At 40.8% G+C, this 20,634-nt stretch overlaps 1 protein-coding gene across 1 annotated transcript; it reads left to right on the plus strand.

Moving 5' to 3' along the window:
• NPAT (nuclear protein, coactivator of histone transcription) lies at positions 1–20,634 on the plus strand. The gene is made up of 18 exons (XM_088522304.1): positions 1–116; positions 2,515–2,633; positions 4,375–4,435; positions 4,917–4,989; positions 5,320–5,360; positions 6,274–6,504; positions 6,702–6,786; positions 7,918–8,050; positions 8,650–8,741; positions 8,832–8,919; positions 11,099–11,195; positions 11,728–11,853; positions 12,687–14,375; positions 15,596–15,711; positions 15,813–15,921; positions 16,319–16,376; positions 18,254–19,409; positions 20,222–20,634. Exons 1-18 carry the CDS (start codon positions 80–82, stop codon positions 20,297–20,299), a joined length of 4,389 nt encoding a protein of 1,462 aa, XP_088378430.1. The 5' UTR covers positions 1–79; the 3' UTR covers positions 20,300–20,634.

Consider the following 20,634-nt stretch of genomic DNA (forward strand, 5'->3'; position numbering starts at 1 on the left):
CGTTCCGCGCCTTGCGCTGGCTGCCGGCGCCGCCTCGGCGGGGTCGGGGGCCGCGTTCGCCGCCTCCGCGCCGCGGGTCATGCTGCTGCCGTCCGACGTGGCCCGGCTCGTGCTGGGTGAGTGAGGGCGCTGGAACGGGGCGGCCGCCGCCTCCCCGGGCCGAGGGGCGCCCGCTGCCCGGGGAGCGCCGGGCCGCAGCGGAGGCCGGGGGAAGGCCCCCGTGTTTGCACCGCTGGAGGCGAGAGTAAATGGGCAGTAATCAGAAATAAGGCCCGGTATTTAATAGCCCCCCTGTTCGCGGGTGCTGGGCCTCGCAGGTCTCCCCGCAGTTTTTTTTTTTTTTTTTTTTTTTTCTTTCTGTAAGATGCTACTTTCAGGTGGGCGGGTTTCACCAGTCGGAAACCTTTGAGGCTGAAGCTTTATTCTGCCTCTGGCTGCATTTATTCTTGAATATCACCCAGAAATGCTTGCTGATGCTGGCTGAGGATTTGGGACAATAAAGGAAACGTTGCTTTTATTATTGCAAAGCCAGAGGACTTTTTTCAGGGTTTTTTTCAAACTGCATGCATGGTAAAAGAACCCCCTTAAACTTGTGCAGGGGTTATATTTTCTTGGGCATTAAATGCTTTCTGTACCTTTTCTATAAAACTGTGTTTCTCTTTGTGAGTAAGAAGCTCATCCCACATGTGTACTCAATAGAAAGCCGTGGCCATCTCGTGTGAGTTGAGGCTGCTTCCTCCTGGCTTGTGCCTGTCCTGACTTGGTGCACACATTACTCCAAAAAAACTTCGAGCTTCTTAGGCTGTCGACGAGGGGTGTTTCTGACAGCCTCCTCACAGCGATTGCTCCTCTCTGAGGACTCCAAACTGTGAGCAGATAAACAGGCTTCCTGGCACAGCTGCTCTACCATGTTCGTTTTTCTCTAGCAAAGTCTTTGGTGCTGTGAGCACTGGTGGGTGTTAATTTAAGAAAGAATGAGATGAGCTGGCCTATAGAAAAAGGTACAAGCAAATTTATCATTTTCTAATTAAAGAGTGAGGAAATACTGTAAGTCAGACATGTCCTCACATGTACTAAAATAGAACAGAATACTGAATAATTCCCAGTTCAGCTGACGCTCCTCCTTTTGTGTCTCTTCCTTGTTTGTGGTAGTCAACATTACAGATTGCACATGGCTACATGATTACAATGTATGTGTGCAAACAATTTAAGTTCAATCTGCCAGGAAATCTTAATACTGGTATTTTTTCACTTTGGAGCACCTTACTTCACAGGAAACGGAATGGCAGCCCTCTCCATTCTGCAGGTGCTAGCTACATTTTTCTCTTGTATGGGCTAGCTCATTCATGCTAGTTAAACTCACAGTGGTTGTTCCCAAGCTGTGTTTAATTTTGAAGTTTATTTGCCAGAGATTTGAACTAGGGCTGTTGAGTCTGAAAACTGAGCTACTTTTTCTAGCTGTACTTGGTCTGATAAAAGAATGATGTCTTCATACAAACTTAAGGCAAGGTTTTTCTGTGCACTTTCCTGAACTGAGGCAGTCCATTTGGGGATGTAAGTGTATATCCTGATGTTTAGCGTTGTATTATTAGGTGTGTGTTTTAATTTTTCTTTAAAGCATTGCATGTTCAGTTCTGCTGCAGGCAAGAGAGAAAAGACACCATGTTTTCTTTTATGGCTCTTTGTTCTCTAATCCTTTATGCAGATTGATCTAGCTTCACCTTTTAGTGTTCAGAGTATTTGAAGATTAAAGCAGGGCTTAAAATGGCTTAAAGGGGCATATTTGCTGAGGGTTGGAATTTTGGAAAAGCACACTTTTTCAGTATAGTTCCTGGTAAGAAAATTACCAAGTCTCAGGGTAGATGTATGAAATATAAGCTAGTATATATGCTAAAAATACAAATTGCAGTAAATTGGAAGGAGGGAGGGAAAAAGGAAAAAAACCTTTTCTCTAAAAATATTATTTGTATAATATTATTTTTTAAAGAAATCTAATTCATTGTTTAAATGCGTGTTCTATTTTTTTCTGAAATTAGAAAACGTGCAGAGGGCTGTTGTTAAGTAGCAGTGCATTTTACTAGTGAAGTACAATAAATTTCCGCTTAATTATAACTAGATGTTTTATAGTTAAAACCCATGTGTGAGTTTGTTTTTGACTTGAGGCTGGCATTTTTCTATTTTGTCTGTACAAGGCTATGTGTAGTAAAGATTGTAAAGTAAAGTTTACATTGTCTTACTTTTAAATAGTTTGCAAATCCAGTAATGTCAATAATATCTATTATTTCTGTTTTTAACTAGTAAAGAAATACTTTGCAACATAAGTGTTCTTTCAAAATAATTTTATTTTCCTTATCTGCTCTATATATGTGTGTGTGTGTGTGTGATACATTACTTACATAATTGTTTCAATATTAATATCCTATAGCTGGTTGTGTTAATGCTTCAATAACTGTCAAGAGCAATGTGCAGAAATGATGAGTAAAATAGCAAAATTTTATCTCTGGTTTGTTGCAGGATATTTACAACAGGAAAAGCTTTTAGCTACCTGCCGTGAGTTTATTTTAGAGAGCTCAGACTTGAAAGAATATGCTGAGCACTGTACGGAGGATGGCTTTATCCCAGCCTGCTTGCTGGTAAGTTTGTACTTGCAGCACAGAAGTTTAGTTGTGTTACATCACTGGAAAAGAAGCCTTGTTTTTTTTTTTTTTTCCTGAAGAAACTCTTTAACGTTTTTGTCAGGATATATATAAATAGTGTGACAGTTGCTTCTCAAATGGTGCTCGTTTAGTTTGATAGTCATCTGTATTCCTCAGAATCCTGTGCTGTTAGATGCTGCCTTTCTACTTGATTTCCAAAATTTAATATTACTAATAAATATCTAAGAGTAAAACATGCCAATTGTTCAGCTTGTTAAATTTAGTCTGTTTTATTTTAGTTTTCAGGATTGCTATGTGGAACAGTTTCCCAGGATTTTACTGATTTCAAGATTGCTGTAGTTATTTATTGAAGATGACTTATTTTTCTTAGATACATCAGCCAGTAAGGCTCTCTTTCATGAAAATATTAGTTTAGGCAAGGTGCCTCAACTTTTGGGTGTAGCAAGATTTTGTTGAAAACAAAACTGTTCTGGTTTAGCTTCCTCTTTGATCACTATGATCTGCTTCGTGCCAGACGGAAGTGTGTGGAAGTTTGTGTGTGAGTATAAATGCAGTCTGCAGCTATGTATGCAGATAGGTGCATATAACTACAGGGTACCCTTATGCTTTGTGTTTTTAGCACATGCAGAATAAGGCTTTTTATTTAATATTGAAATTATAGGCTTTGAATATTGCTGCGTATCAACCTTTTGATACTTATATGTATGTTTTCTGCCCGTTTTGCATTCCGTTCTTTTAATGTGCCGCTCAGTCATATATTCTGGGATTTTGTCTGCAATTCAAAGTTTGTGGAAATTTTCCCGATCAGTGCATGGAACAGAGAACAGAGCATGGAACTTCTTATTTCATTTACAAGTGTTTAGTCATCCATATTTTTTGGGTAGTGGAGAAGGGAATTGAACCCAAGGTGTGGCCAGGAAGAACTAGAAAAGCAATTATAAATAGAAAAGATTCCACCATATTGTTTATTTAAAAAATTTTTTTTCCTTTTCTCAAGAGGTGCATTTTTTTTCTATTTTTCATAAAAAGGTGATGGTATTCTAGTGTAAAGAAAAAAAAATCTCACTACAGCTCAAAATACCTACAATTCAGTAAAGTGTTTTTATCAGTCATATCTTGTGGGAATTTGTACACACAGACAATTCAAAAAGGTACAGAAAGTGATAATGGTAAATTAAAAATCTTAATTTTCTGTTTCACCTAAAACAACAGAACAAATAGGATATGAAAGTTAACAATTTACCTTAGACAACAGGTCTCTTCAGATATTTTTTTCAGGCGTTTTATATCCTGGGAATGTAGATATTTGGTAATCTATTGTAGATGCTTATAATCTTATTTTTTGGCTTTATTCCATCAGAACAAAGACAAGTCAAGTTGAAGTCATACAAATCTGTGTGGTACCAGTTGTGTGCCATGAGATCATGTACTTCATATTTTATGTTCAGAATGACAGTTTGGTTCACAGATTATTCTCTACCCATTTTGAGACAATTCAGCATCAGCAGTTCCATGTGTAGCTCCTTGTGTTTGAGGGTCACCATGGTGTAGTCATTAAAGAACTGTGATAATTAAATGTGCCAGGATTGCGGCAAGCTTAAATATAATGTGTTGTGGATGGAGAATAAGTTATTGAGGTAGTTTATAAGGAAGATTCTAAAATCAGTGGCTTTGTTTTTTCTTTTTTTCTTTTTTTCTTTTTTTTTTTTCCCTCCAGTCCCTGTGTGGAAAAAACTTGACAACTATTCTAAATGAATATGTAGCCATGAAAACAAAAGGTAAGTCTTCAGCAAAATTTTATTTTCTTTTTTTTGTCACAATTGTGAGCCTCTTGAGGTAGGGGCAGTATTTCTGTCTATACTTCCCCTTTGAACAACACTGTGTCTGTGTTAGAAGATGAAGGCCTTGTTGTTGTGCAATTAACTGACACTTAGAATTTGGTGAGCAAAGTGAATTGACAACTGGAATTGTTGGCATATTTTCATTTATGTTTGAAAATGTTACTAAAAGAAGCACAAAAAATTCAATTAAGTGTGCAGAAAGAGTGAGCAATTATAAAGTTATAATAGTTATTCATGGTAGCTGTATGGTCTCATCAGTCAGTGTTATGGTGTTTATTAGTTTTTGTTTTTATTATTAGGGTTTTGGGCTCTCCAGTTAACAAAATATTAAGATGGCAACTAGATGCCTAAAGTTAAATCTTACCTGAATTATCCCAAAATAAGTATTTTGACTGTCACTTTTTATGATTGATTTTAGAAACAACAAATGAAGTTCCAGCAATGATGTCATCTCTGTGGAAAAAGCTAGATTATACACTTTCTCAGATCAGGTAATACAGCTGAAATCAAGATGATGAAAGTTTTCCTTAGGAGCGAGGCTACATTTTGACCTACTCTCCTTATTTCTGTCACTGTGGTTTCCATCTTTCACTGCTTCTCAGAAACGTGTAGAAACTGATACCACTGTGGTTATGTGATCAAAAACTTAACAGTAGGCTTCATTTAAAGAATCTGCAGGGTGTTTTTACCTACTTTTAGAACCTCATGAAGTAATGTTCAATCGGTGTCAAACAGAAATTTGCTATATGATATTTCTGCAATATGTAGTTAGGTATTTCCATTGGGTGCCTTTTATTTATGTTACCTGCTTAATTTTATAGGAGCATGCAGAATTCCACAGGATTTTCTGCTAATCAAAGGGGTAAGTAACTGAATCATTTGCATGGGGTCCATAGGTTTTATGTTCGAATAGTCTGTTGTGGGAACTATGTAGGAATCATTCAGCAATCAATTATTGTCTTTTAAGAGCTCTTAAGAGGGACCTGTAACATTGTTGGATCTCTACTGCATGACTTCAGTATATGTCTGTTGTACTCAGGGCAGTCTGTGGATTGCTATGGTGATTAAGAAAGGAAAATAAAAAACCTTGCCTTTTGCTAGGTAGCAAAAGTGAAAATTTTCACTCTTCTAATGAAAAAAATTTTTAGAAGTTTACATAGTTAAAAAGGTTTTAAAACTGCTGTTTCACTACTGAAGTTGTTGACTTAATTTGTGGTTCATAGAGGAAGTGAAGATATAATTAGTCTAAATATCACAAAGGTTCAATTCTGTAGAAGAGAAATTTAAAATCGTAATTGCAAAGTAAATATTTTATACGGACATACAGTTGAAATATGGAAAGATAAATTGTTTTATGTGGAATTGTTTCCTTCATTGCAAAATCTGATAATTGAACTCCCAAAGAGGAAAAGTTACTTTATTTGCAGAGAAATATTTCTCTTTATAGTACTTGATATGTGTGTCTATTTATGCATATATAGAGAGAGTTCTTGTGGAACCTGTGTGAGAAAAGAGAATGTGCAATGTAAGGATTGAGCGTTCTTTGGCCTGAGACTCAATGGATCAGGTGGCATGGGGGTGGTTCCACTTAGCAGAAGTGAGAGTTAATGGCTCGTTGAGTTTTCATAAATTAAATGTTAAAGCACAAACAAGTTTTAATGGAGCATCCTTAATGAGGTCTAATATTATGACACCTGAGAACTACAGCTTGGAAAACAGGCAACCTTTTTAAAATCCTGTGTTATGTATTCTTATTGTGTCTTTATTATCTCCAGCACGTACAAGAAGTGGAATTGTTGAAATGAAGAGGCAGAGAATGCTCCAGCAGTCAGCTCCTCCAAGCTCAGGATTGTTGTCTGTAGCCCAACAGTCAGGACAACAGAGTTCCTCTTCTATTGTATCTGCTCAAGTTTTGCATAGACCAGCAATCAGTCAAAGCATTTCACAGGCAAGACTGAATACCTTGTTTGTGCACCCATCACAAACACAGGAGAATAAGATCAACAGTAAGTTGCACTCTTGTTTTTTTTTTTTTTTTTTTCTCCTTTAACCTTCTTATTTCTGTGAAGAATTTATGTATGTAGTTTTCAGTTTTCTAAAATTGGGACTGTGATCTTTCAAAGTTTCAAAGAAATCCCTGTTTTTTCTCCAGTTATTTGGACTGTCTGATTCTTTTGTCACTTTTATTTTTTTTTTAATAAAGCAGGAGATTTCATACACATCCAAGTTCCAGGATCACAAGAACGAAAGCTTCATTCAAACTTGCTGTCTCCAGGAAGGCGAAAAAGGTGAACAATTCTTTCACGTGTTTCAGAGGCCCTGCAGTGTTTTAGGCTCTAGTGTAAATTTTCTCAACTGATAGACTGAGATCTGAGGTCCACTGACATTGGCCAGTGTGTGGTAATTCATGCTGAAAAATCTAAGACCTTATGATTAGATTGATAGGAGGCTATTTATGTTTCTTATTGCATACAGTAGGCTTCAGCATTATCAACATTATTTCTTCTAGTTTTAGAAAGAAGCAGCAAGCTATGAAGCCTGGGTTTTAATAGTCATTCCAAAATCAATTATGAAAACTGTCAGTATAAATGTAAATGTACCTTCTGTTTTTTAACCTAAAGAATCTGTTGGCTTTGGCAGATTCTGGCAGCAGAAAACTTGAATTCTTTTTTTTTCTTATACTAGTAGACTTTGCATTTTTTCCTGTGTCCCTTGTTTTTAATGAGAGGAGAACCGTGTTGTCTAGTCTTTGTGGGTTTTTTTGTTGTTGCACTTGTTATCTTTATCCCTGAATAAATCCCAGTCTTATCAGTGTTTTTGCTTATAGGTTTTCCAGGTTTTTACTCACTTTTACCATTTCCAAATTCCCTCTATTCCTGCACGATTTCGTTGCATGTAAGTGATTCGGTGCCACTGCTGATTGTCATGGTGCTTTCAGAAAGGGTCACACCCGTCATCTGATTTTGAAAATAGATAAATTTCCTATTCACCATCTAAGTTCTTATGCAGGCTGACATTTGTTTGCCTTTTTTGACAACAGTTGTACCTTCAGAGATTTTTGTTTCCAATGACAATGCAGATTTCCTTTCCTGAGAAAGTCAATTAGAATGTGTACGAACAGTTAATATTTTTCTTTTCAAAATGCATTGCTTTGAATTGTGGGCATGAAATTCAGTTTGCCATTGTGTTTTTTATCTAGTGTCTCAGTATATTTAATTTTACCTTATATGTAGCACATGCGTGCAAGATAATTAAATGAATGTTAGATTTTATTGTTTTTTCCAATATGTAGTTTGTTTTCTGTTTTTTTTTGTTTCACTTGCTGAGGAGGGGGAGGAAGGATTTAATTTAGTCACCTTTGCTTCTGTTGTTTGCTATGTTCTCACAAAATATATCATAAATTTCCTGAAATGCTTTAGTGAATCGCAGAAGAGGAAGAACCCAGGAACACCTGCACCTCTTTCAACAAGCAGAAATCTTCAAGACACTGAGGAAATAATAGTAGAAAAAGAAAGTGAGCCACTCCAAGAATTCATAGATGGTAACTTCCCGGTAAGTATACACTTATGGGGGGTAGCTAGTTTTAAGGAACTAATTCAAATTAAGGAAAACTAGTTCTCTGTATTGTTCATCATAAGTATTACACAGAGTTTAAAGAGTTTAGAAAAAGTTCAGAAGCTTTTTAAATATTTAATCTGGTTCTGTGTGTCTACTCAGTTGCATAGACTTTTAAAATTTTTTTTGACTTTGTTATATCAGAACACAGTAATTTTTTTTTTTTTGGATGAAGAAAAGCAGAAAATAAAGTAAGCCTTGCCATGCTTCAGAAGAGTTTTTGAGTATAGGAGTGTTTAGCACTGCTTTTCACAGAGATATCCTGCAGTCACAAATTGGGTGTTTCAGGGGACAGTAAGGATGCTAGACAGGTGAAGAGGTAGCAGGTTTTTTTTTTTTTTTTTTTTTTTTTTTTTTCCAGAAGGGGAATAAGTTTGCACTAGCATCACATTAAATAGTTAAAATATTTGCTGTTACTGCAAAGTGTTGTCTATGATGAAATGATTTTTACTAGTAAGTTGAAAATTTTTGTTCCTTTTGTAGTGATGATAAAAGTAGATACATAACCATGACCACTCTTAAACTTTGCATTCCAGCAACTGGTTATTGAAAATGCCAGAGAAAAAATCCTGAGCAACAAATCTCTTCAGGAGAAGCTTGCTGAGAACATTAACAAAATCTTGAGCAGGTAATAAGCATACTTATGGAATTGACAGGTATTTTTGTTATTTTTTTACTGGATTTATTTCTGAATTCTGAACTAACAACTGTGTTCTAGTGATGGCAATGTCACGCAGGCCCCGAAGCAGACGGACAGTGGCCCCACAGAACAGGAGACTTCGATTGATGAAATCCTTGGGCTGCAGGTAGGTGTGCATTGCCCTGTTTACACATTTGGTAGCCAGCCATGTGTACATGATCATTTATGGGGACTGTGCTGACCATCTGTTGCCTGATACCTGCATTGCACTATTTCTCCCAGCCTCTTTTTTGATGTGAGGTCTATTCTTTGCTGGTTTCTGCCCAAGGGGCCGTCCTCCACTTCCCTTCCGTAAGTGCTAACTCTTACATAGCCGTGTGGTGGTGGACTGGCTCAAGCCACTGAGCTGCCAGGAAGCTTGTGTTTTGTTGGAGACAGTTTCGAGTCACTTGAGCACTGTGAATTTCTTACCAGTGCCTGAACAGGGCACCAGCAAGGTCCAAAGGCAGGGGAGCAGGACCACATCTGGCAGCAATGGTTAGCAGGGAGGTTGCCCCCAGACCCACCTCCATCACCTGCCTCCATCACCTCACTGCATCTTTGGCACTTTTGGTAATTTCAGAAGCTTCTGACTTGAGATCCTGATCAATAGACTCATACTGAGGAAGTTTTATAGGTAAAAGAAGGAGGGATTTAAAATATCTTGCAATCTTGCAGCCTCCTTGTATATTGCAGCCTCCTTATGTGTTTAGCTGGGTCTGATTTTTTTCAGATTTGCTGGAAGTTCCACTGTGGGCATCCAAAGCAGCAAGACATACTACCTTTGAAACCTAAATAAAACTCAATAATTTCTTTTCTTTTTTTTTTTTTTTTTTTTTTTTTGCATTTGAAGGATAAATATATTCTGCTTCCACAAACTTGTGCTTTAATGTTTTCCCTCAAGCTGACAATTAGAGAGGCACTTAATGAGGGAAGCTATTATCTTCTTAATCCTCATGAAAAGAAAAGGAGACTTCAGACAGTTCCTCATCCTCAGCGAGTAGAGGTGTTTAGTTTTTAAAGGCTATCATTCCGTTGTTTGGTGATTTCCATTCAGTAGCTGTTTGTTGAAATCCACGGTTGAAAAGTTGTGTGTCTTTCCCCCCCCCCCCCCCCCCGAGTAAAACAAATTCAAAGCAGCTTCTTAATTTAGTTGCTCAGATAAAATAATCCAAAAGCAAACCACAGGGACTGTATGGATTTTAATAATCATTAACCCAAGTAATTGTCATGACAAGTGAAAAATCTTGTGAATGTTAATTTATAAAACATCCTAGACCTAGTTGTGGTAATATAACCCCAAGCTGCAAGTGAATAATTCTTTAAGGAGCTAATAATTACATATGGCTTAGAATAGCTTTAGGTTGCTATCTTGGCGCATGTAGTTTTCGCATCAAAAATGTATTGTCAATCTATCGGTCTCCCTACCTCCTTAAGATCTTGGATTTCTTGTGGATAACATGTTCCAGGAGAGCAACCTCAGGTCACCTTCCCACCAGTCAGGTGCAGAAGTGTACCCAGATGCCCCAAGAAGAAAAGCACATAGTAGTTTCTGAAACTTTTTTGTTCGCACTTGAAACCATAATATGGGGGAGTGCTGAGAAGGTCCCTGTAGGCTGGGGGAGACTTTGTGCCTGAATCCTTCAGTTTGTACTGACTGCTCTGCTCCATTTGCCCCGGCCACTGCGAGGCCACTGCCAAGCAAGCGAGCTGGGATCAGGGGCCCAAAGAGCAGAAGCCTCTGTAGCCCCATCTCATCCCTGCCCTCACAGAAAATGAGCTGGAGGTTAGATTATAGAATGTTGAATGGGTAAAGGAAATAACAAAACTTCCTTTTGTTTAACATTGTCTTCCAGAAGCTTATTTAGTCAATTATCATTAATGATTTATATGCAAAAAACAAGAAGCCTGGTTAATTTGAGTATTATTATTATTATTTTTTAATCTTACTAGTGTGGGTTCGTATTGTTCACACCATCTGTGTAAGCTTCCAGCATAGCCTGAGATTTAGTCAGTGCTATGTGGAGAATACTCTAATGAGCACTTGCAGGGCATAATGTCTGATGAGAATCATTGTTTGGGGTTCTTTTTGCTTTGTTTTTTTAAGCGTTTTAATCACTAGTTTTTTTTTTTTTTTTTAAAAAAAAGGCAATTAGCAGGAGAAATACTCCAACACTTGTCTGTGTTTGACTACTGAGCAGAAGTAATAGAACTAAAAACAAATTGAAAATAAAGGAATTCCTGTTTGGGAGTGGGCTTTTTTTCTGGTTTTGATTGAGCAAACAGTTCTGTCTGTCGTCTTTCAGGGTGAAATTCATATGTCAGAAGAGGCTATACAGGACATTTTAGAACAGACAGAATCAGATCCAGCTTTTCAGGCACTGTTTGACTTGTTTGATTATGGTAGGTATATTATTCTCAGTTGTGCCATTATGAAAAGCATCATGAATGATGAGGGATTTTTCAAATATTTCTTGAGCAAAGTAATTTAGCAGATTTCTCTTGCAGGAGAAATAGACTATATGGCATCTGTGTTCCTCAATCAGAATGAAGTACTTACATATCCTTATTTGTGGAAATGAAGTAGAGCATTTTCACATAGCTGAAATTCAGGTTTTGTGCTGGCTTACGGTGATTGTTCTATTGCTATTTTAGATTCTCCCAGCCCAAAAGATGATAGTTCCTATTTATTTGTTTATATTTGTCATTGAAAGTTTTTCTACATTAGTAATTAAGGATCTCTTCAAAAACAAGGTAAAGATGTTTCTATGCTGCTGCTGGATCTGTAATAGATCCATAATAAGTTACTGTTTGCTCAGCTTAGGATGGTATTTCTTGACTTTGAAATCTGAATGCTTCATTAAAAAATGTATTGATTACTTTTGTGTATAAAATAATATATTTAAACATTTTTGGTGCTTAATTTTGAAAATAGGAAAGAACAAGGTAAACAAGAATTTACCTGCTGGTATTTCTGGTCAGACTGCAGTAGAAAGTACAATCCTGGTGGATGAAAATAACCTGGAAACACTTGAAAGTTCTTTAGGAACAGAAGAAACTAGTAAGTGTAGCTTTTTTTTTTTTTTTCCCCTGAGATCTTTTGTTCCCTTAAAGTCTTCTAAAATCCCCCTTCCTCCTAAAATTTCCCCTAAAATCCAGTATGTTCATTGTTATTATGAAAATACTTCCAGACAGGTTGATTCTATGTATCAAATATTTCACAGTTTCAGATTATACGCAATCTGAAGTTTGCATTTCACTGGTGTACAGTTGCACTTGGTCTGTTAGGAAGTTTGACCATTAAACTTAAAAGAAGTCCCCATGGGTACTTCTAAGTTGTGCTTGATGGGCTCCTGAATGAAATCTGAATGTCTGCAGAGCCTTTTTACTCACTCCAAACTAATACTCTGCAATTTGCAGTGTGAAACAAGTGAAATTACTCTAAAGACTTTTCATCAAACCTCTGTAATCTCTCTGTTCTGTAACATATTGGTTAATTAGTACACAAAGAGTCTACCTGGGTTAGACAAAATGCCTCGTCTATGTGTGCCCCGTTCTTGACAATAGCAGTAGCAGATATTTGGAGAAAGTCTGTGAAAATAGAGCAAGAGGTTTTTATCCTGAGATGCTCTTTTGAGCTTCTGGAAATCCGATTTAGTGACTTGACTCATTTACTTATCACCTATATATTTATCTATGTACAAACTCAGCTGATCTGTCTGGGCTAGCGGGATGCTTGCCACTCGGCTTGCAAATAAGGATTAGGTGAGTGGTGCTATTCCCATTTAGGGTTGTGTGAAATGGTTTTCCATTAAGTCATTTGCAAGTGTAAAAACCCTGTGATAGAATCATCTGCTGGAATAATTATGGAAAACATTTGTCTCTATTTTACAGGTGATAATTCTAGAGAATCTCTATCCTGTAAAGATTTTCATTTAGGAGAAGCATCATGTGCCTTGAAGAATAGTATTAATGATGATATGACTAAGAAAAATACAGCCAACGAACAGTTGCATGGAAATTGCAGACCAAAAAAGCAGACTGAAATGCTTAAAGCAGTTACCAATGATCAAATTGGAGAGCTTGAAATCACTTTTGACTCTATGCCCAGTTTGACTGAGCCTAGCAAAAGACAGAGTCCTGACAGCGAATGTAGTGAACACTGTGGAGATGCTTATGATAACAAGGAGGCTGCTGCGTTAGTATCGACAAGTGAAGGAGCTGTGGAATCTGGAGGGGACTCGCTAAGTCACAGTGCTCCGAGTAGTCCTGGTTTGGAATACGTTGATTCTGGTAGTTCACAGATTTCTTTGGTTTCGTTGGCAAATGGTGCTGCAGCCACTGGGAACAGAGCCCCGTCTGGAAGCAAGTGTCACTTACTGCCAGATACATCACTGTCTGAAAAGCCACATGGGAAAAGCTTTTCTGATGGGAGCCCTGGACACAGCGCGGTGCTAAGAAAAAGTAATTCTTCTGTTCCTAGGCAGCCAGCAGAACTGGGAAAAGAGCAGGCTGCCGCGAGTGGAGCAGCGACGCTGCCTGGGGTTTTACAGCAGAGTTGTAGTTGCCTCCCCAGCTGTGAGGACCAGGGCCAGCAGTCAGACTGTGCTGCTAGATCTGCTGTGAAAATTCCTGAGCTTGACAAAGCAGAATTGCAGCTTGAAGTGACGGAAGCTTCTAACAAACCTTATTCAAATGATCAGCATACACTCAATAAGCCTTGTAGAAAGGACTTTAACCTCCCTGCAGGGCTATCAAATTCAGAGGGAGCTCAAATGGAAATGCAGGAACCATCATCTTCTGCAAAAGTAGATGCTGATGATATGTTTTTCCCTTCTGGTGGTGCATGCACAGAAATTTCTGTGGTACCTGCTGAAAATAGTCTCACTACACGTGAAATGTGCCATTCCCCTCTGCCAGAAACCACATCCTCAGCAGACGAGGCTGCCACCGAGGCCAAAAGCCTCCGTGGTGTGTCTGCTGGTAGTCAGCCAATGGATGTTGATTCTTCAAATATCATGTCCCTCAAAATCATCATCAGCGATGATCCATTTATTTCATCAGATACCGAGTTAAATAATGCTGTTTCCAGCATCACGGGAGAAAATTTGCCAACTATCATACTGTCTTCTCCAGCCAAATCCCCCACCAAAACTCCAGGCCTGCCCAAATGCCCAGCTTCAGAAGAAACTGAAAAAAACACGGATTCAGCGTTGGCAGAGCAGAATCTCCTCGTCCTCAGACCAAAGGAGCCCGTTGTCAGCTCCGTTAACACTCACAGCGAAGACTGCACTGCTCTTTCAGTTGCTGGAGCAACTAACCTTTCCAAGGAAGGGGGATTTATACAGCTCATGCCAGCAACAAGCACAGCCTTCGGCAGCTCCAACAACCTCTACATCGCCACGTGCGTGGCCGACCCAGCCGCCCTGGGCTCCGCAGGGGCCCCCTCGAACGTGGTGGTGCTGCCCGGCAGCTCCCTGCCCCTGGCTGCCCAGGCCCCGGCCGTGCAGCCCCTGCGGACTCCTCCCAGGCCCAGCAACACCTTTGCAGCGAGCCAGGCCGTCTCCCCGAACTTCCCACAAGGTAATGCAGCTTGGGAAAGGCAAGGAAGGCTTGTTGCATGCGTATGTACCTATATATGCACATATATATCTATACACCCACACACAGAGCTCTTTTCACTCATTTTGTAAGTGCACTAAAAGGAAATCTTTCTTGTTTTTGGTTGGTGCTCTACCTGCCCACTTGACTAGTCAGGAATTGTATGTTTAGTAAATATATTATTTCTTACTAAGAACCAAATAAAAGTTACACGAGCCCTGGATTATGTTGCTTTGAGGAAAGTAGCTTCATAGTTTAGAAGCTCACATTGCATTTTTAGCGGTGGTAAATTAAAGGATGCCCTGACTTGCACTGCACGAGATGACAGTATTTCAGGTAACTTTTGCCTTAAATAGTGAAGTGAAGCAGCAGGATGTTGGGCACTACTATGTACATCTTTCTTTATCTGGCAATGTACATTTTAGGAATGCTGATTTTTAATGACCAATACATGACCAAATCTGATCCCACTTTAATGGAAAAAGAGAGATTTTTTTTTATAATTAATGTAACTGAAATAGTCAGATTTTTATTGCTAAGAGAAAAAGCAGAATAGGCAGAATGACATATACAAATGTTTTATTTATGATATTTTATTTTTTTTTATTTTTCTCAGCTGATCTCAAGCTCATTGATTCACTAGAGTCTGACTAATTAGATAGAGTCTAATATTTGACACCTTTTACCAACTAGGAGTATACATTAGATACCTACACTGGGACAAAACTCGCCTTTTTCAACTTGTTTTTTTCCTCATCTGAGGAAGGTGGTGTAGATGCACCAGGAGATTGGACAAACCTTTTTTTGAGGGGAGGGCAGGCAATTGTAGCGAGTAAAATGCAAATAATAGTTTGTTTGCTAAGCCCCAAGACGAGCTATTTAATTTTACTCTTTTCTTAATACTTTAATTCTAACTAATTCTAATTCTTTAATATCTAACTTCAAGCCCTAACATATGTACATTATGCCCCGTTTTTATGGAGGAAAACAAAGTCTAAGAATCCATTTAAAACTAGACAGAACACTTGTATTTGCCTTGTTCGGGGGTAATAATGGGTGGTGAGGACCCACTGTTCTTTAAAAGCCAGGCCTTTTCCTGCCACGGGTTTTGACCAGGTGTACTTTTAAGGCATCCTGTCTTCAAGCTTTTCTGCTCAATGAGGTTTTTTTTCTGTATAGTTTTAATCCTTGATGTTTTTTAGGTTCTGCGATTATTATCACGTCCCCGGTGCAGCCGGTCTTGCAAGGAATGGTGGGAATGATCCCCCTCTCCGTGGTGGGACAAAACGGAAACACCTTCTCAGCGCCTGCTCGCCAGGTACCATGTTACAAACAGACCTCTGCCTTTTCGGAATTAAAGCTCAAGTTTTCCCTAGTCTTTTGGTAAATCGTAATGGGCTATTTTATTTTTTCTTCAAGGTTCTACATATGCCTGTAGCAAATCCAGTGTGCAACAGAAGTGTCCCTAAACTACCCATCCCTCCCAAATCTCAGAAGGTCCCTGGAGCAAGAAACAAGGCTAATACAGGTACCTGCCTTGCATCTTTGAGAACAGAAGTGACTGTTCTGAGAACGTGTCGGTTTTTACTGAAAATGTTTTATAAATGCTACTCTTAGAATCAAGCTTATCGTCAAAATGTCTTGTTTCAAGACTAATGCAGTTAAAATTTTTCTTTGTATTTCCGATTATTTTTTCCTCTGACTACTTCTAAGTGCAATTTACTGCTGCCCTTGAAACCAAACTGCACTGCAATACCAACAGTTCTAAACATTTATTAAGGATATATGTATTAGATATCTAACACATAGTAGTATTGCATATTTATACAAAAAAGGACCAGTTCTTTATCATGTGAAATGTTACTGTACTGTGAGGTGATTTACCTGGATTACTACAGTTTGTTTAATGCTTCATGTTCCTCCAGGGAAATTGGTACCAAGTGTCGCTGACCCTCTGAGCCACCCAAATTCTCGTGCACAAAGGTGAGTAATGCTAGTTGCTCAGACTTGTTTTCTTGTCCTTGCTGGGGGTTTCTTGTGCATAAGCAAATGCAGACAGCATTTTTTTTCTCCTCCTTTTTCTCTCCTGAGAGTGTTGATACATAGTGATGTGTGCTGGGGCAGCTGCCTGATGATGGCAAACTTGGAGCCAAATTCTCTTACTGCTGTTCCTCTGTTAGTTTAATATTACTTTCTCCTGTCTCAATTTTCAACTAAAAGTTGTTTGAAAAGAGTCTGAGCCAGCAGAATTTGCCCATTACATCCCTTCTGGCTCAAATCAGGGTGGTTTGTCAGCTTGGTTTGCACCAGTGTTTCAGCTGCATGCTCCTTGATCAAGGGTCACTTAAAGGATGGCAAGAAGAATCCCATGATAAATTATATTCATCAGCACAAAGTTAATTCCTATTCAGAATAGGTAAGAGCCCTCTCTGCGGCAAGCGAAAGAGAGGACCCCACTTCAGTAGTAACTCCTATTGCCAACGGAGGAGGCTGGGGACTAGGGAAACAAAAGGACTTTGGAAAGACTAAAAGAGTGAAGAGGAAAGGAGTTAAAATATTAGTAGGGGGGCAAGGGGTAAAGCATATTTCTAAAAAAAAAAATAAATCTATAAGGACTCAGTTTAAAATGTTAGGAGAGAAAAATGGAAGAAAACAAGAACTAGTCAACCTCCTAGTTAAAAAGTAATAAACAAAACCTCTACCGAGGTATACGCTGCGCATACATGTGAAGGTGGCTTTAGGAAAGCCCCGGAGGCGAGATCTGGGATAAGAACTGTGGGAGAACTCGGGTGCTGTTAACTTTTCCATCTCAACATAGCAAAGGGAGCAAAATGTTCCCTGTAAATAGAGAATGTATTTCTTTTGTCCTGTGTTTCATCTCAAATTTCACTGAAATAAAACAAGCTACTACTGCTCACTCCAAAGGAGTTACCACCCCAAAGATACTTGGCTTTTTCTTGTATAAAATGTAGCGCCTGGCGAGTGGTGCCCGTGCAGGTGAGGAGGCAAAATCGTGTCCTGGCGATGCAGCGTGTGCCAGGGAGGAGGGCACGGGCCTGGCACTGCTCTGAGCTGACAGAGCAGGAGCATTTGCCTTTGGACATGGCTGCAAATCAGTGGGGTCTGTCACACTCATGTGGCTCTTTGTGACCTGGAGACCAAGCCCCCCACGGCCTTTGCATTCTCATCCAAACGCTCATCAGAAGCTGCGTGGGGTCAAGCCCCAGCCCCAAACACCTCTTGTTCTGTGTCCTGTCACCCTTGGCGAGAGCACCAGGACAATGCCACCCCATGGTGACAGTGCACAGAATGTCCTGCCAGCTTTTTGGTTGCTTCAGCTCCCCGGATTTCCAGAGTATCTTTATATGCAGCATCCCATGATGGACTTTCCTGTCAGGAATGTGTGTGAATTACCAGCATCTACAAGTATCTCGAGGCAGAAAATTTGAAACTTAATTATGGGCCGTGTCTGAACTGCTTTGTTTTGTTTTGAACTTAACACTAATTTTAGTTGGAGCCCCTAGTTCTTCTTTGAAGAATACTTCCCACTTTATTTTATTTTTCTCTAGAGCTCTGTTGCATTTCAGCCTGGAAAAGGCCCTCCCCTAAGGTGAAGAGTCTTGGTCTAACTGTTCTTTGTACCATTTCGTACCTATGTGCCCTCCTCGTTGGTCTTACCTGAACTTTCTGGAGTTGTTACTCTGTGGCCCTGGTCTTCGTATGTTGATCAAATGTTTATACTTGCCAAATGGAGACAGCTTTAAATGGGTGTTTGGTGGAGGAGGAGCTTGCAGCCAGCTGAAATAGCCTTTCACAACAAGAACAAATACATTGCTGAAGTCTTTTCACCTCATTTTCAGGACTGGGAATTCAGACAAGGTGACCAGTGCAGAAGTAGGAAGGAAAGCAGAGGAGAACTTGCTTATTGTGCCCGTAGAGACCGTGAGCTCGAATTCGAGACCCAGTGAAAGTCACAGGCGAGTGCTCTGCTTCGATAACGTCCTACCCGCGCCGGGAGGAAATGCTCAAATTCAGACTGCAAAGAGTTTCGCCCAGAAAGAACGGAATGAAAATACTTTATTTGCTGTTGACTCTGCACCTGCTTCTGCTAAAGCTCCGGGAACAAAGAGAGAGAAAGACAAAACGTTGCCTCGAATTCTGTGCAAGCCGGAAGTTGGTGGCAGCAGAGGTTCGTCCGCGAAGGAGCCGCAGCCCGAGCGGAAGGCGGGAGCTGCAGGGCTTCCCTTGGATGCCTTCCACAAGGCTACAGCAAATAAAGAGAATGAGCTGCGAAGAGACGGCGATGACAAGCCCAAGAGCCAGGACGCGGCCAAGCTCTCCAACGGGCAGCAGAGCGCTGGCTCCTGGAACGACAAGACGGCCGCCTCGGTGCCGGAGCTGAGCAAGAAGCAGGGCCCGCTGGCTCACGGGAGCAGCAAGGCGGCGGCCTCCGTTTCCCTGGCCTCCAAGGAGCCCAAACGAGAAGCGGGCAAAGCTGCCGGCCAAGGCCTGTGCCTGGCCAGCCCCTTCGCCAAGCAGTGCGTGGAGCTGCTGCAGGACATGCCGTGGCACAGCCCCGCGGGCAAGGCCGCGGAGCACGGCGAGCTGCCGGTGCCGCGGACGCCCTGCGGGCTGGGCGACCGGCTGGCGGAGGACACGGCGGACAGCGTGCGCACGCCGACGTGCCGGCGCCTCAGCGAGGAGGGCGCCACGCCGCGCGCCATGGTGCCGCCCGCCACGCCGGACCTGCCCGCCTGCAGCCCCGCCAGCGAGACGGGCAGCGAGAACAGCGTGAGCATGGCCGCGCACACGCTCATGATCCTGTCGCGCGCCGCCATGGCCCGCAGCAGCGGCGCCAGCCCCCTCAAGGAGAGCGCCCAGCAGCTGCGCCCCGCCAGGGCCGCCCTCAAGAAGAGGAAGCTGGAGGAGCTGGGCGAGGGCGAGAGGAACCCCCGCGCCGCCGGCCGGAGGGACCTCCAGGGCTCCCCCACGCCCTCCAAGAAGAAGAAAATCAAGGCAAGTACTGGCATCTGCTGCTTAAATGGAGAATGCTCAATGCATAGCAGGCTAAAACTTTCTTTCAATAAGGTGGTGGTCTCCCTGCCAGCCACTTTGTTATAATCTGCATCCCTGACATCCTGTATAAGTTTTAACTTTATCCCTCAAGGCCATTCTCAACTAAGCTCAGATTTGCTCTTAAGATTTGCTCAGATACAGCACTCAGATACATAAGTAACTTCCATTGCTGTCTGCACATCTGTGAAAATCAAAAGAATTTCCTTAAAACATGATTGAGCATTAAAAAAAAAAAAGTCCAGCTATTCTTGTATTCCTTCCTGTCACCACCAGGACCAGAAATGTGCGGTGCCAGTCGCTGCAGTCTACAAAACCTTGCCTTTAACAGGAGGGCTTGCTTTAAGGGCAAATAGCAAAGGTATAGGTGAGACATTAAAACATCATGTATGTAATAACTGAAAAGGAGACGCACCTGTAACTGACCCCGCGTAGTTATCTGCACTCCTGAAGTGCCACACATGCAAAACGCCCAGCTCTGTGCAGGGTGGGTGGGTGTTACAAGAGCTGAGGGGCATGGCTGAGGTCCCACCGTGTCTGGGGGGGTTAAGGCTGTAGCTGAAAACTTTGGCTGCTCCTGTCCCCTCATCGTGGGACAGTCTCATGGGGCTGCACATAGACATTTGGGACCAGTGTCTGAGAGTTTCGTGCAGTTATTTCTACAGTGCAAATGGGGAAGGATAAAGAAAGTGTTTACAGACAGCTTCAGTGTCCTCGAGTTCTTGGTATTTAATGCAACTGTTCTTCTCCAACAGAAAAAGAAGCTGCCAAATTCTTTTCCAGCAGGAATGGATGTGGACAAGTTCCTGTTATCGCTGCATTACGATGAATAGAGACTTGAACTGTGGCTGTACAAAGCCCGGGGTTCTTGTGCTGAGGTTTTGCATGGGAAATTAATTCTAAAGGGTGAGTTGCACTTTCGGTGCACTGAAGATTCACTTTATAGCAAAATCATGCTGTTCGGAGGCAGGTTGCTAAGTCTGTAAATATCATTGAATTGGTATATGTTTATTTTTGAAAAAAGCACTTGCATAATTATAGAGCCATTTAATTTGCAAAACTGTAAATTTGTATAAATGTAATGTAAGAAAAGTTGTAAGTTTCCTGTTACACACCACGTTGTCTGTGTTTTGCTGCATTCTCTACCTACCCCTCTGAACTGCTTTGT

This window comes from Tinamus guttatus, unplaced genomic scaffold, assembly GCF_059628265.1.
Source record: "Tinamus guttatus ecotype Peru unplaced genomic scaffold, ASM5962826v1 Tinamus_guttatus_pri_ptg000150l, whole genome shotgun sequence".
NCBI classification, from domain to species: Eukaryota; Metazoa; Chordata; class Aves; order Tinamiformes; family Tinamidae; genus Tinamus; species Tinamus guttatus.